Source organism: Anopheles gambiae, chromosome 2 (genome assembly GCF_943734735.2).
Source record: "Anopheles gambiae chromosome 2, idAnoGambNW_F1_1, whole genome shotgun sequence".
NCBI lineage: Eukaryota > Metazoa > Arthropoda > Insecta > Diptera > Culicidae > Anopheles > Anopheles gambiae.
This window is the reverse complement of record NC_064601.1, coordinates 69368762-69382438: the sequence shown is the minus strand read 5'-3', so window position 1 is coordinate 69382438 and position 13677 is coordinate 69368762. Positions and strand designations below refer to the sequence as shown.

General features: G+C 36.8%; 1 protein-coding gene across 1 annotated transcript; it reads left to right on the top strand.

Annotated features, from left to right (window-relative positions):
• Positions 1-10819: 10819 nt before the first annotated feature.
• Positions 10820-12406, top strand: LOC133391723 (uncharacterized). Its single transcript, XM_061647688.1, has 2 exons — positions 10820-11121; positions 11199-12406. Exons 1-2 carry the CDS (start codon positions 10857-10859, stop codon positions 12389-12391), a joined length of 1458 nt encoding a protein of 485 aa, XP_061503672.1. The 5' UTR covers positions 10820-10856; the 3' UTR covers positions 12392-12406.
• The last annotated feature ends 1271 nt before the right edge of the window (positions 12407-13677 follow it).

Sequence of the window (13677 nt, the reverse complement as noted above, 5' to 3'; positions counted from 1 at the left end):
CAGGGTGTTTTCTAGTGGATCTGAAGAACTATTTAAAAAAGAGGTAATTTGCGCTCTTCCTTCGAGATAATCTGTAAACCATTTTAGAGGAACTCCTTGAATACCAAAAGATTGCAGGGTGTCCAATAATAAAGGTCTCGCTATAGTTTCAAACGCACGTTTGAGATCCAAAAACACTGCAAGCACCTCATATTTTTGTTCTATAAAACCTTTCCATTTAGACAACACAAGATTAAGTGCAGTTTCACAGGAATGTCTTTCTCTGTATCCAGATTGTTCTGATATCAATAAGCCATGAGTGGTAAGATGATTCATTAGCTGCTCTTTTACTACCAATTCTAATATTTTTTCAAATATATGCAAGATATTAATCGGCCGAAATTCTTCTGCCTTAATAGTACCAGGAATTTTTGGGATAGGAATTATTTTGGACATCTTCCACACTTTTGGAAATATACCAGTTACCAAAGATTCGTTAATTATTCATAAAAGCTGTCCTCCAATGATATCAAAACTATCTTTAATCACTCTTGAATTTATTTTCCCTATAGCCGCTGTATTTTTTAGATTGAAACAAATTTTTTTTAAATCTTTCAGAGATATTGTTTTGAAGTTGAACAAATGTCTCGGATCTTCGGTCTGTATTAGTTGATTTGGCTTAGGAACCATTTGTATGTTTTCATTAATTGTTTTTATGCTGGTAATGAAATATTCGTTAAATTTTGTTGCTATAGCAGACTCATTTATTTCAATTATACCGTCAAACTTTACTACTGATGTGGATTTTTTCTCAGGCTCTATCAAAGATTTTAAGAATTTCCACAACTGTTTACTATTTGCCTTGTTTTTGTTGATTTCCGCATAATTATAATTCTGACGAGTTGTATTTAGTTTTTTGACATATTCATTTCTTATACATGCATAACGATGCCACCATTTCACAATTAGTAGTAATGAATTTTTTGTACAACCTATCTCGTTTTTGTTTTAGTGATTTAAGTTCACGCGAATACCATCTATTTGTTTTCGTAGACTTATTCATTGTTTCTTGGGTTAGTTTATCAATCGCTAATTCCATTATGTTTTGTAATCCACAAGCACTTTCTTCAATCCCTACAAAATTCGATTGTTCCAGTGCTGCTGAAACTAAATAACAAATCCTTTGCGGTGAATAGTTCTTCCAGCTAATAATTGACTTTTTGTACATATTTTTATTTTTTTCATTTATTTTTATGCTAATTGTTTCATGATCGGAGATGTTTAAAGATGGTTCAGTTTGTACGACAATTGAATCAATGTTACTATAAACGTGATCAATTAAAGTTCTCGAGCGATTGGTGATTCGAGTTGGCTCTTTTACTTTTTGATGCATATTTACTGAACTAAATTTAACTGAATTAAATTTTTTAAATTTCTGGATTTTTCTTGATCCAACCAATTTATGTTAAAATCTCCTACAATTATACGTTGTTTAGTCCAATCAATGAAGCTATCCATCCATATTTCTATTTGCTCAATAAATTTACTTTCATTAGAACTTGGCGAATGATATATAACACCATATAAAGCTGGAGACATGCCTCGCAAAATACTGACACCCAAAAACCAATTTCCATCAATTGATTCGCTTAGAATTTGTTTAAAAAGAATAGAATCTCTGATATACAGCGCCACACCTCCTGTATGTCTTGAATGAGATAAACAAAAGGAACATCTATATCCAGGAATATAATATTGTTCAAATGCTTCACTTTCTGTGATGTGAGTTTCAGAAATGAAAACTAATAAGGGTTTAATAGTTTCCACAGTTTTTCTTAGCAGAATATAATGTGTAGAAAGACCTGCGACGTTTAAGTAAATTATTTCCCCATTTTTTGGGTTGCTATTCTTTGATTGCTATTGTACAAGTTTGGACATTTTTCTAATTCTTTTTTATATATTGGACACCATTTACTGTTGGCTGCATGGTTTGTATCTAGCATGGCATTATTTTTTAGATTTTCATTTTCACAATTTATACACCTGAAGCATAATGATTTGCACGTTGCGGTTAGGTGGTTTTCACCACATTTTGAACATGTTTCTTCATTTTTGCAAAATGTTTTGGTGTGTATATTGTGAGCATTTGAAGCACCGTAATATTCTTATAGAACGGACCAGACGACAATCAGCAAACCCAATACGTATAGTTTTTAGGGTATTTAGCATAGTGAATGATTTTTCATCTACATCAATAAAAACATTAAACTTTTCATTCTTCAAATTTTTATTTTCGTACCTGCCAGCAATTTTTATTTGTAACCATGGTATAATAGAATTCTGCTTTTTTTAAAAGTTGATAATTTCTTCATCAGAGTAATTTTCAGTCATGCCCATTACTTTCATTCTAATCAATGATTTGATGTTGAATATTCCGCTCCGAGATCTGCTTCAATGTCTTTACGTAATTTTTCTTTGTTAGTATTTAGTGGACATTGTACCATAATTTGACCCCCAGTACCATTTCGGAAATCTGAGAGGTTGTACTTAACAGGGTCCAATTTGGCTCGCAAATATGCTCTGGTTACATTGCATGATTGAATTTTATGAGGAATGATTACAAATTGGTTTTTTATTCTTTTATTTAATTCTACAGTATCGATATCACATATATTGTTGAGTGCATTGTGTTCACGGTGTTCACCTGAGTCAATTTTATTTTCTAAGGCATGATCATTATGTTTTGGCATCATTGTCTTATTTTTTCTGACCACTTTAGACCAAGTCATTTCATCTTCGGTTACATTCTTCTTGTCCTCAACCAGATTGCAAGAATGGTTGTTATGCATTAAATCAGGCACGTCATTTTCAGGACCCCCGTAAGGCTCGTCAATGTGTTCTATCTCACGCGAACTTGTATGGCAATTGCATACAAGCGACTTGTCTGCATTGTGTAAATGTGCCCTAATTTCGTCCAATCCTTTATTTAGCCTCTCACTAACATTAGCTTCCAATTCTTGCATACACTTTCTAATCAAGTTACTAATATTATCATCAATACTGTTCCTATTAACTATTATGCCTGTGTTGCTCATGTCGATGGTGTTACACGCATCACATCTAAAAAACAAATTAGGGTTATCACTCAGCACCTTGAAAGTTGAAACTTTCAGGGTAGTGCAACGTCGATGAAATATACAGTTGCATTCACCCTTGCAAAATACGGGACTATCACCCGGCAAAACGTCTTTTGAGCATTTGGCACATATTCCACATTCCATTGTCACCAGTAATATTTGGTTTACGCTGCTTCAACGGTATAGAGCCACTGTACATCTATATTACACACACTACTGAACAAAAAACAACATACCATCCGATAATTTCGTTCACTACTACCATAGCACACTTTGTTAGGATCGACGCTGAAATTTTATTAAACTTTATCTTCAATTTACGATCTAAATACAGCTTATAAAGTATATACTACAACGAGTTGCACTAGCACATAACATAACAAACAATTTATGATGAAACCATCAAACAATTTCTTCAATTTAACATAAGAAAATCACAATTTTGTTTTATATGACGACACCTTCTTTATACCCACTTTGGTCTTTTTCTAGCTGCCATCAGATGCTAAATGTTGTGATGATGCACAGGACACTGTAAAACCTCATTTCCTTATGTCAAAACTGTTTTTCAATATGTCTGTCAACTTGGGCTACGACTTAAATTCTTGGGTATTTATCCTGTGTTATCAAACTTGTCTTAATTTTTTCGCTGCAATGCGTTAGGCCCGTGTCTGTGTTCCATCGCATGCGATTTTATCGCACGTGCTGTCAAACGCTTTTTCGTATAATATTGCGATTATTTGGATGATTTTAATAATATAACGATTATGAAAAATTAAGTTGAGATTGTTCCTACAAAACACCACACATTTAGTTTGACAGATAAAATCGGATGCAGCGTCCGACGAAATCAAATTTTTTTGATTTCGTCGTACAACGAAATCGCACGTCCGACGTTATCTGTCAAATCTCGTATAAAATTTTGACAGGCCTTCCGATAAAATCGCATCGCATGGAGCACAGACACGGGCCTTATGAACACCTGAGGCCAAAATTACACGGACCAGAATTTTGCGATCGCAGAATTCCGGTTGCTGAAAAATGTATGGATATGACAGTTCGGGAAAGTTGCCGTTGACAATTTGTATATGGATTTGACAGCAGGTGGAATTCCGCGGCCACAAAATTCCGGTACATGTATTTTTGGTCTAATATAACAACAAATGCCACTTAGCTGCTCGAAAACTGCTATACAATGCAATCAGCTGACAGGCTGAAATTTCAGCCTACGAGCTAGAAACGGAAAGGCCCCCAGTTTCAGAAAAAACGAACAAGGTTACTACCTAAAAAACTACACGAATTAGTTTTGTTACAACACAATTCATAATATATTCTCTCTATTTCTTCTCTTTGTAAAACAGTCAAGGTATAGTTGAGCTTCTTTTAAATAAAATTTTTGTTAAGAGTTAATAATTGTTGAACATAATGAACTATGAAATACTTTCAAACACAACTAAATGAATGATAAATTTTGCCAGGCACACTCTATGATATCAACTAGTATGTAAATATATTGTAAAATTGGAAATAAGACAACGCGTTTGTTTGTTAAACTGCTTGTTTGCTTTTGGTTCAACCGCGCTGTTGAATACACTTCTGCAACTTTACTATGCAGCAATTATTGGTTAACCCAAATTATTAATGTAGGCTAAATAACGAATAAATAATTGGTTAATAAAAAATTATGCTAAGGATATGGCTGGGTCATATTGAATAAAAAATGAACGATAGAATCGCCGTTCGCGTTCGGTTCTTTTTACTGAGCGAACTAGTACGCTCGCGATCGATGAAAAGAGTCGTTTTGCCCATGCTTATTCCCAATGTTAAATCAAGCAAACACATGTAATGAACGTAATTGTTTATATTGTTTCAGCAAACATGGATGCATCAGTTGCCGCACTTCGATGCCGAAACAAGACTACTTCTTATGAAGGCAGGAACCGAGTGATAGCAGCGTATGAAAACGGAAAATCTGGAAAATATATCGCCACAATGCTGGACATGAATCGAGGAACTGTTTATAGTATTATAAAAAAGTTCCATAACACTTGGGAAGTTGCGGCTGCTAAACGGGGTGGCAATCGTGCAAAACTATTATCGGAAGCGGCTGCTCTAAGCATTCGTTCTTGGATAGACCAAGACTGCATTGTCACGTTGAAGGCGTTGGTAGAAAAGGTACACTAAAGATTTAACGTGCGTGTGATTACGACGACAATAGGCCGCGAAATCAAAGGGTTTAATTATTCGTTTAAAAGAATTCATAATCTACCTGAACGGCGTAACACGGATTCCACCATCGAAGAATGTAGGTCGTATGCTTTGAATTTTTACGAAATATCGATGGAAAATCCCCATACAGTTATAGTATTCTTGGATGGGGTAGGATTTAAAGTGAGTATGCGCACGTCAAAGGATAGATCGCTAAAGGGAACAACTCCAACGATTGTCGTGCCTCAATTGCGCTCAAGAAATATTTCTATTGTTTGCGCAATGAATAAGAGTGATATTGTTCATTACCTGTCGCACAACAGAACTATACATCGCGAACTGTTTACACAGTTTATTTACGAGCTCAAAGAAAAATTGAGGATGCGCGAAATTCATCGAACATTTATGGTCATGGATAACGTGGCTTTCCGTAAGAGTAGCGAGGTGAAGGAAGCAATAGGCTAAGACGAAGATAAAGCAGTTTATGTGTCTCTCTACTCGCCTTTTCAGAACCTGATAGAAAATCTTATTAGTGAGAGGAAAAATTTAGTGAAAAGAGCCAACGCTCAGAATGAGCCGGAGTTAATGAAAGCTATCACAAATTATGCCAACCTTGTCACTTCCCAAGATTGTGAAGGGTAAATAGGAATATGGGGGCTTACTTGGCCCGTTGTTTGCGAGGTGAAGTAATTGAGGATTGAAATGTTCCTTTTCTTTTCGATTCTAAGTAGTCTTTATAAGTGATTTGAATTATTTTTCAACTGATACATCCATGTTTGCTGAAATAATATAAACAATTACGTTCATTACATATGTTTGCTTGATTTAAAATTGGGACAAAGATAGAGTTGAACTAGAACTACCTAAAACAGACCGCTGCTACTAATTGCTATCAAATCCCGTCCGGAAGAAAAATATTGTTGACGCACCTAAAATCGTTTACATGAGTAATTCACATATCCACTTTGTTGTGAAATACATACCTATTGGTACACGACGATGCACTGTTGTATCAACATGATCAAATTTATTGTTTCAACTGCGAACTGTGTGCAACACGTTTGTTTCTATTTTGTTTTAATTGTGTGTTTTGGCGATCGCGGGCTTTTAAATTTTAGAAATTTTAAAATTTTTAAATGTTGTTATAACATCCGTTACCGCAGGACTCCACACATCATAACACGGAGCGCAACATCCCGCTGCGCAAAGCGATCGAAAACTTCTCAAACTCAAACTGCAAACATATTTCACAGCTTATGACTGTGAAATATTTCGCATTCAAAATTGTTGCAAATTTTTAAATGAAATATTTCGACATTTTCAGCTGTGAAATTTTTGGATTGAAATATTTCTTAGATCAGAATCCAAGCGTTTTCCCTGACATTTCTGCTCGCTTTTTCGATCGCTTTTGGCGGAAACCCGCACGACAAAATCGAGCAGTTTTGTAGCTCGGATTTTCGATCGCTTTCCGCCAAAAGCGATCGAGAAAGCGAGCAGAAATGTCAGAGAAAACGCTTGGATTCCGATCGAAGAAATATTTCAATCCAAAAATTTCAGCGCTGAAAATTTCGAAATATTTCATTTATATGCAACAAATTTGAATGCGAAATATTTCACAGCCATGGGCTGTGAAATATGTTTGGAGTTAGAGTTTGAGAAGTTTACGATCGCTTTGCGCAGCGGAAAGCGATCGAAAATCCGAACTACAAAACTGCTCGATTTTGTCGTGCGGATCAGTTGTTATGTTGCGCTCCGTGTTATGCTGTGTGGAGTCCTGCGGTTATGTATATAAAATCAGTTATGAAATCTGACAGATAGGCGAGATAATCGCGGTTCGTGTATGGAACCATCCGAGGTCTGGTGACGATTTAATGTGCCAAGAATAAATATTATTAACCTTCAAGTTGGCAACCGGATACCCGGGTATTTTTTTCAACTTCGAACTGCAATAACTTTTGATTCATTGCTTTTTTTGACCTGAAATTATACGTAGCCTCTAGTGATGAGAATAGTTCCGAAAATTGAGGAACGGAACGAACCTGCCAATCTGGAGAAAAAGAACGGAACGCGGAACGCAGGTTCAAGGGAACGCAGGATGATCTGCCATGGTTACGCTTTTTTCAGTTGCTCACTTTATACATCATTAACTTGAAAGTATTCATTGAATATTGTGTATTATATTTTTTGTGCAGTAATCACTCAGTTACAATTAAAACAAAGTTAAATAATAGTTTACTGAATGTGTAAAACTATTCTTCTACTAAAATATAAACGCTTAACTTAAGCAGCCCGCTATGCAATTCCTTTTTCATTAAAAGGTTAGGGCATTTTGTTGTTTTTGTTTTTACTTAAATTAATCATTATTCTTTTTTTATACTTCAAAATAAAGAAGTAAATCAGAAATTTGTTGCAACGCATATGAAATTTTGATGCAAAATCAAAAAGCTTACAAGTTTAATCGGCTTTTTAAATTTCGTATGGTCTAAATTACACTACACTGATTGAATTAATATTTCTTAATAGAAGCAGATAGCATCGAATAACATTGGTTTATATAAAATACATAGACTGTTAAGTTGTTTCTGTAGGGTTGACATTATACTGTACGGTGAACTACCCGTATGAAAGTGTCCGGTAGTGCACTTTAATTGTCCATAAGAATAGCGCTGTTTCACGGGGCGATAAACAGCGTTAAAGAAATTATTGCGGAAGGCTAAACGTGTCATGCACCCTCAATATTGAGTTGCACAAAGAAGATTTCAGGTAAAAATTCAAACGAGTTTGCTGGAGATGCATGCGCAACGAAGCAGCTTAGCACTAGAAACATAGCAATTCATTGACTACCACAATGCAGTCCAAATAACGCAACTATACTGACAACATCCATATGGCAGAAAAGAAACATTTCATTCATTGCGCTTACCGCTAGTGCAGGATTGTCTCTTTAAATTTTGGCGATTAGCTTCCCACCCACAAATCTCTATCCTTCTCTGGCTTCACGGCTCAGGTGTTGTACCGTTATCTCTTTGACTGAGAGAGTATGGCTTGCGCTGTGATCACTCACATAAACAGAATTTGTGTGTGTGTGTGTGTGTCCATACTAGAAAGAAGCAAAAGAGAAGAGAACGCCGTTCTTTACCGGAATGAAAAGAACGCTGAGAGAAACAGGTTCAGATTTTACCTGCTTCTATTGTACGTACAACCAAATCGGCCCATCGTATGAAAGAGAGCAGATGATCGTGCGTTCCAGACTGGATCGAAAAGAACGCTGAGAGAAACAGGTTTAAATTGAACCGGAAAACCGGCTCATCAATACAAAGAGAGTAGAATGTCATGCGTTCTAGGCCGGATCGCAAAGAGCACAGAGAGCAACCGGCCCAGCACAGATCGCCGAGAACGCTAAGAGCAGCCGGTTCAGATCGGATCGATAAGATCGTTGATAACAGTCGGTTCAGGTCGGATCGCAAAGAACGGTGGGAGCAACAGGTTCAGTTTGAACCTGCTTGGGTTAAAAATAAGGATCGCGGTCCGGATGCTTGCATGCTGGAACGGATGGCACCTGGCAGGTTCGGAACGCAACGCGCATCACTAGTAGCCTCCCAACTTTTAATTTCTGATTTTTTGGTGCATAAATTGTAATTTTAAACCTGTAAGTCGGTAAGTATTTTATTTTGATTTTTTTTAACTTTACCACGTAAGTTGGCAACCAACATACCCGGGTATCCCGAGCCGCAGAGCTGAGCGACTTCTGAAGGAAATGAGGGAAAGAGATAGCACATGAGCCTGCTTCGAATGTCATTTTGGCAGACAACAGGCCGAGACGTATGAAGCGCCTGGATGCGTGGTGGAAAAATGGTTGCCAAATTCGTATGTGACGTGAGAAAAAGTAAACAAAATAGAAAAGCGCCAAAACAAACCGATTTTTATAATCACTCTTAACGCATCAGCACGCATTACTGCCAAAAACGCATTGAAAACCCCTCTTTATTTGACCAATAAAGAAATACAAACCAATTTTCTTTGCGTTGCAAGCACAATTCGTGATTTTGCGGCACAATTTTGTTTTATTTGTTTATTTTTAGGTTATTATCATCATGGATAAGGCCCAACAAGTACATACCATTCGGAAAAAATATACAACCGGCAAAGCAATATGGACGCGTTTGGAACAGGAATGGGAAGCAGAAACCAATTTAGCAACAGCTTCTATATCGACTTCAAGCCAGGAAGTTCATGGTGAGTACATTTGGTGCTATAGTTTTTAATATAGTGCAGTGAAAGTAGTGAATTGTGCAAGCTATCATACGATAGTTAATTGCACAAATGTGTAGTGTGTGGGACGGTGCAATCCACCAACCAATAGAGAAAACTACTTTTTTAGAACGATGCTCAATGCTTTCCAAGGGGAATTTAGGGGTCACGGGGACGATCGTCAGCCTGCACAACTTAACAACATGCCCGTCGTGATTTTAAGCCTCATTTGACCCCCCATCCCACGGACTCACAATCCGATTGCTTGGTAGTGAATAAGTCTCGAGAACCTGAAAAGCCCGGTAGGTCCGCGTAGGACGTTTCGCCAAATAGAATAAGGAGACCTCGGAGAAAGTATGTTAATTTATTTTAGTGTAAGCTGCTGCCGTCATCAAAGAGGCACCCTATGCGTGATGATATCCTCTTGAATTAATTTAGCCTCTCAGACCCTTCCCCCACCGCTGACATAAAAGAGGCACAAACAAGTAACCAAAATGAGCATCCTCCCTGCTTTTCTCCTACTTAGTTGCTACATGACTGAAATTTAAAATTCGCCAGATAATTAGAAGGTCTGATTAGAGCCATTCAAGTAGAATTTCTTAATATAAGGGTGAATTTTCGGATATTTTTTAAAATCTTGACCCAATTAATATATCAAATTTTATTATATTTATTTTATTGCGTTTACTTTACATAGGTCAACTGGATATATCAAGCGTATGCTTTGATGAAGATCCATCAATTGAATGGTTGGAAGATGATGAGGACGTCCGTATCTACCGCCTTTGCATATCTCAACCTGATGTGTTGAATGACTCCCATGATGAGGAACAATTTGTTGAATGGTTGGAAGAAGAAGAGGACGGTCACAGCTGCCACCAAATGTCGGACGAAAGCGACATTGAAGATCAAGATGAGTATAGTGAATTTGATAGAGCCCACAAGAATCAAGTATTTGTTGAAACGATGCGATTGTGAGCTCTGAAACATCAAATCACGCATGCCGCTATTAATGATTTCTTAGAAGCAATACTAAAAACAACTGATTTTTATGTTCCTAAAGATTCCAGGACATTTCTGAAGACTCCTGTAGGCGTGGGAAAAGAAATTGAAAATTTGGCTGGTGGACAAATGTGGTGCAAAGGAATAGATAAATCTCTGCAAGAACAGTTTCGGTAGTAACATCAATTCAACTGTTACCTTATTTTACTAGCCATTAATGGTTTTGTTTATTTCAGCACTACTACGCTTCCTGTAGATTCATTTGAATTGAATATTTCTATGGATGGTATTCCTCTGCATAATAGCGGAACTACCCAGTTCTGGCCCATTTTGATGCAGCTGCATGGTATTCCCGATGTTCCAATAATGACTATTGGAATATTTTGTGGAACTTCTAAACCGGATAATGCAGAGGATTATCTGCGCCGTCTGGTAACAGAAATAAATGATATCCAGGACAACGGAGTAGTTATAAATGGAAAACGTATTTCCATCTCACTAAGAGCGATACTTGCAGACGCCCCTGCTAGAGCGTTCATCAAATGTAAGTATTCACGATTGTACGATTTCATGAAAAGGAAAGATATCTAACACATTAACATTGTATTCCATCGATTTTAGGTGTCAAAAACCACAATGGCATACAAGGATGCCATAAATGCAAAATTTTGGGTAGAAGATACATGGGAAGGATGATCTTCGAGGGAACAGCAGAAGCACGAACGAACGAAGAATTTAGAAATGGAGATTACTCCATAGGACATCAGATACGCCCATCGCCGTTGTTAGATATTAAACACTTAAACATAGTATTAAGACTACCTACTTCGGACGATTTACATTTAGTATATTATGGAGTGTTGAGGAAATTAGTGATAGGTTTTACGACAGGATGTTTTATAAACGAGAAATGGAATTTAGATGAGCAGGATGAAATTTCAGGGCTTCTAGTTCAAATTAAATTACCAGCAGAATTTCAGAGAGCAGTAAGGTCCCTTAAATGTTTAAAATTTTGGAAGGCGTCCGAATACCGAACGTTCCTACATCACATCAGCGTTCCTCTTCTAAAAGGCAGAATAAGTGACAGGGCATATCACCATTTTAAACTGTTGGTTGTAGGTATTACAATGTTTTCCTCTAAAATTTATCAAGACTATTGGAAGTACGCAGGGTCATTATTAGATCAATTTGTTTCAGAATTTAGTTCAATTTACGACCGTAAGTTTATGACTTATAATGTTCATACTCTATTGCATGTACAAGAAGATGTAGAAAATATCGGACCCCTTCCAACAATTTCAACGTTCCCAGCCGAAAACAAATATCAGCAAATTAAAAGATTTGTCAGGACAGGGAATAATTGCTTGAGCCAAGTCGTAGGTAGGATAGGCGAACTTAGTAGAATTGAAATAAGTACACAGAAAACAAAATTAACTTATCCATATATAAAATTAAGACAGGAAGAGGCAATTTTACACGTGAGGTCAGATTTTGTTTTAAGACAGGGAAATAGAAACGCATGGTTTTTAACAAGAAATAATGAAATAGTTCGATACATCAGGGCAACCGAATTATCAGGAACGTTCGTTATTGAGGGGCACCAGATTTTAAGGAAAAGGGCAGCTTTCACGTATCCATGTAGTTCAGAAGTAATATTTAATTACATAGCTAGCGTAGATGATTTATCATCTGAAATAGTTAGGATAAATGTTAGGGATGTTAAATGTAAGTTTGTAGCGATATCGTTAGATGGAGGAGTATCTTTTCATTTTAGTCCTTTAACGCACACGTTTCAAGAGTATCGAGCTAGTTAGATAGTGCAATAGAAATAGGCAAAGAGGAGCTTTTTTCAATATTTAAAATTTTGTTTGTATTATTTTTCTTTTTCAGCTGGCTAGCAAATGCTAAGATACTTCATGCGTATCTTTAACTCCTATCCCAACCTCCTCGTGGTGCTAGCTGGATTATAATTGAAGAATGCAGATGTATTGCTTCACAATTATAAACTGATAGGGATGGAGGAACTTTTTATATGTTACTAAATTTGGTTCATAAATAAATGTATTACTTGATTTCATTGATTAATAATTGTTTACATTTTTTATATTTCTGTGAATCTTTACAAATTTACTTATAATATTCTAAGCTTCTAAAGTGAAACTATTTCCCGCAACGTTTTTGTTTCATTTCTTCCCTTCCCATGATCCATTTTACTCACTAAAATCTTCTTCACGTAGTCGTCATTCAATTGAAGAAATTTGTTTCCTCCTGCAAATTTGATTAATACGAATACATTTTCAAACGCAGAAAATGCGACTTTTTGATTGGGACGACCAATCCCTGACCAACTACATTTTGAAAGAAATTCCCTAGTAAACAATAGATCTATTATTTTGTCAAGTCTTTCTTTAACATATTTTATATGATCAATTGCATACAAAAGCGAGCATAGCATCTCAGCCATATACGTATTAACCTCTAAGTTAGCATTAAAGGCTTCTAACTCTTCTTTTGTTTCAATGGCAGTGATGGCTGTATTGCGTGAGGTTGTCCCAGCTCTCGGATTCATTGCATTAAACATAATTTTGACCTCAGCCGCCGTCTGCTTTGATAGTTTAATAAGAATGTCTACTTTTTTATCAAGTGAATTATTATGCGCGCCGGATGATGAAGATGAACCAGCTAAAGACGTCAGACTGGGCGAGGATGACGGTCCGGAAGAGGATCGCTGTCCCGGCATGGCTGACGAAGTGGGCATAGATCCTTTGAAAAGAAATGTACCGAGAACATCAGTGATGGGTGGCGGTGACGATGGGATGGTCAACAATGACGGTCCGGAAGAGGATTTCTGTCCTGGTATGGCTGACGAACCGGGCATAGATCCATCGAAAAGAAACTTACCGGAAACATCACAGATGGGTGGTGGTGACGATGAGACTGCCAAGTATGTCGAATCAAGAATAACAGCGGGGACGACCGATGGAACAGACGGTGGAGCAGATAAATCCGATGGATTGGAGGTGCTAATTTCCATCATTTCGAGAATCGGCTGTGATGCGAATGTTGCATATCGATGATCATGATAAATGTTTTCCATTTT

Coding starts and splice junctions, on each gene's coding strand:
- LOC133391723 (XM_061647688.1), top strand. CDS start 10,857: ATGGATGGTATTCCTCTGCATAATAGCGGAACTACCCAGTTCTGGCCC. Junction 11,122..11,198: donor TGCTAGAGCGTTCATCAAAT/GTAAGTATTCAC, acceptor CATCGATTTTAG/GTGTCAAAAACCACAATGGC.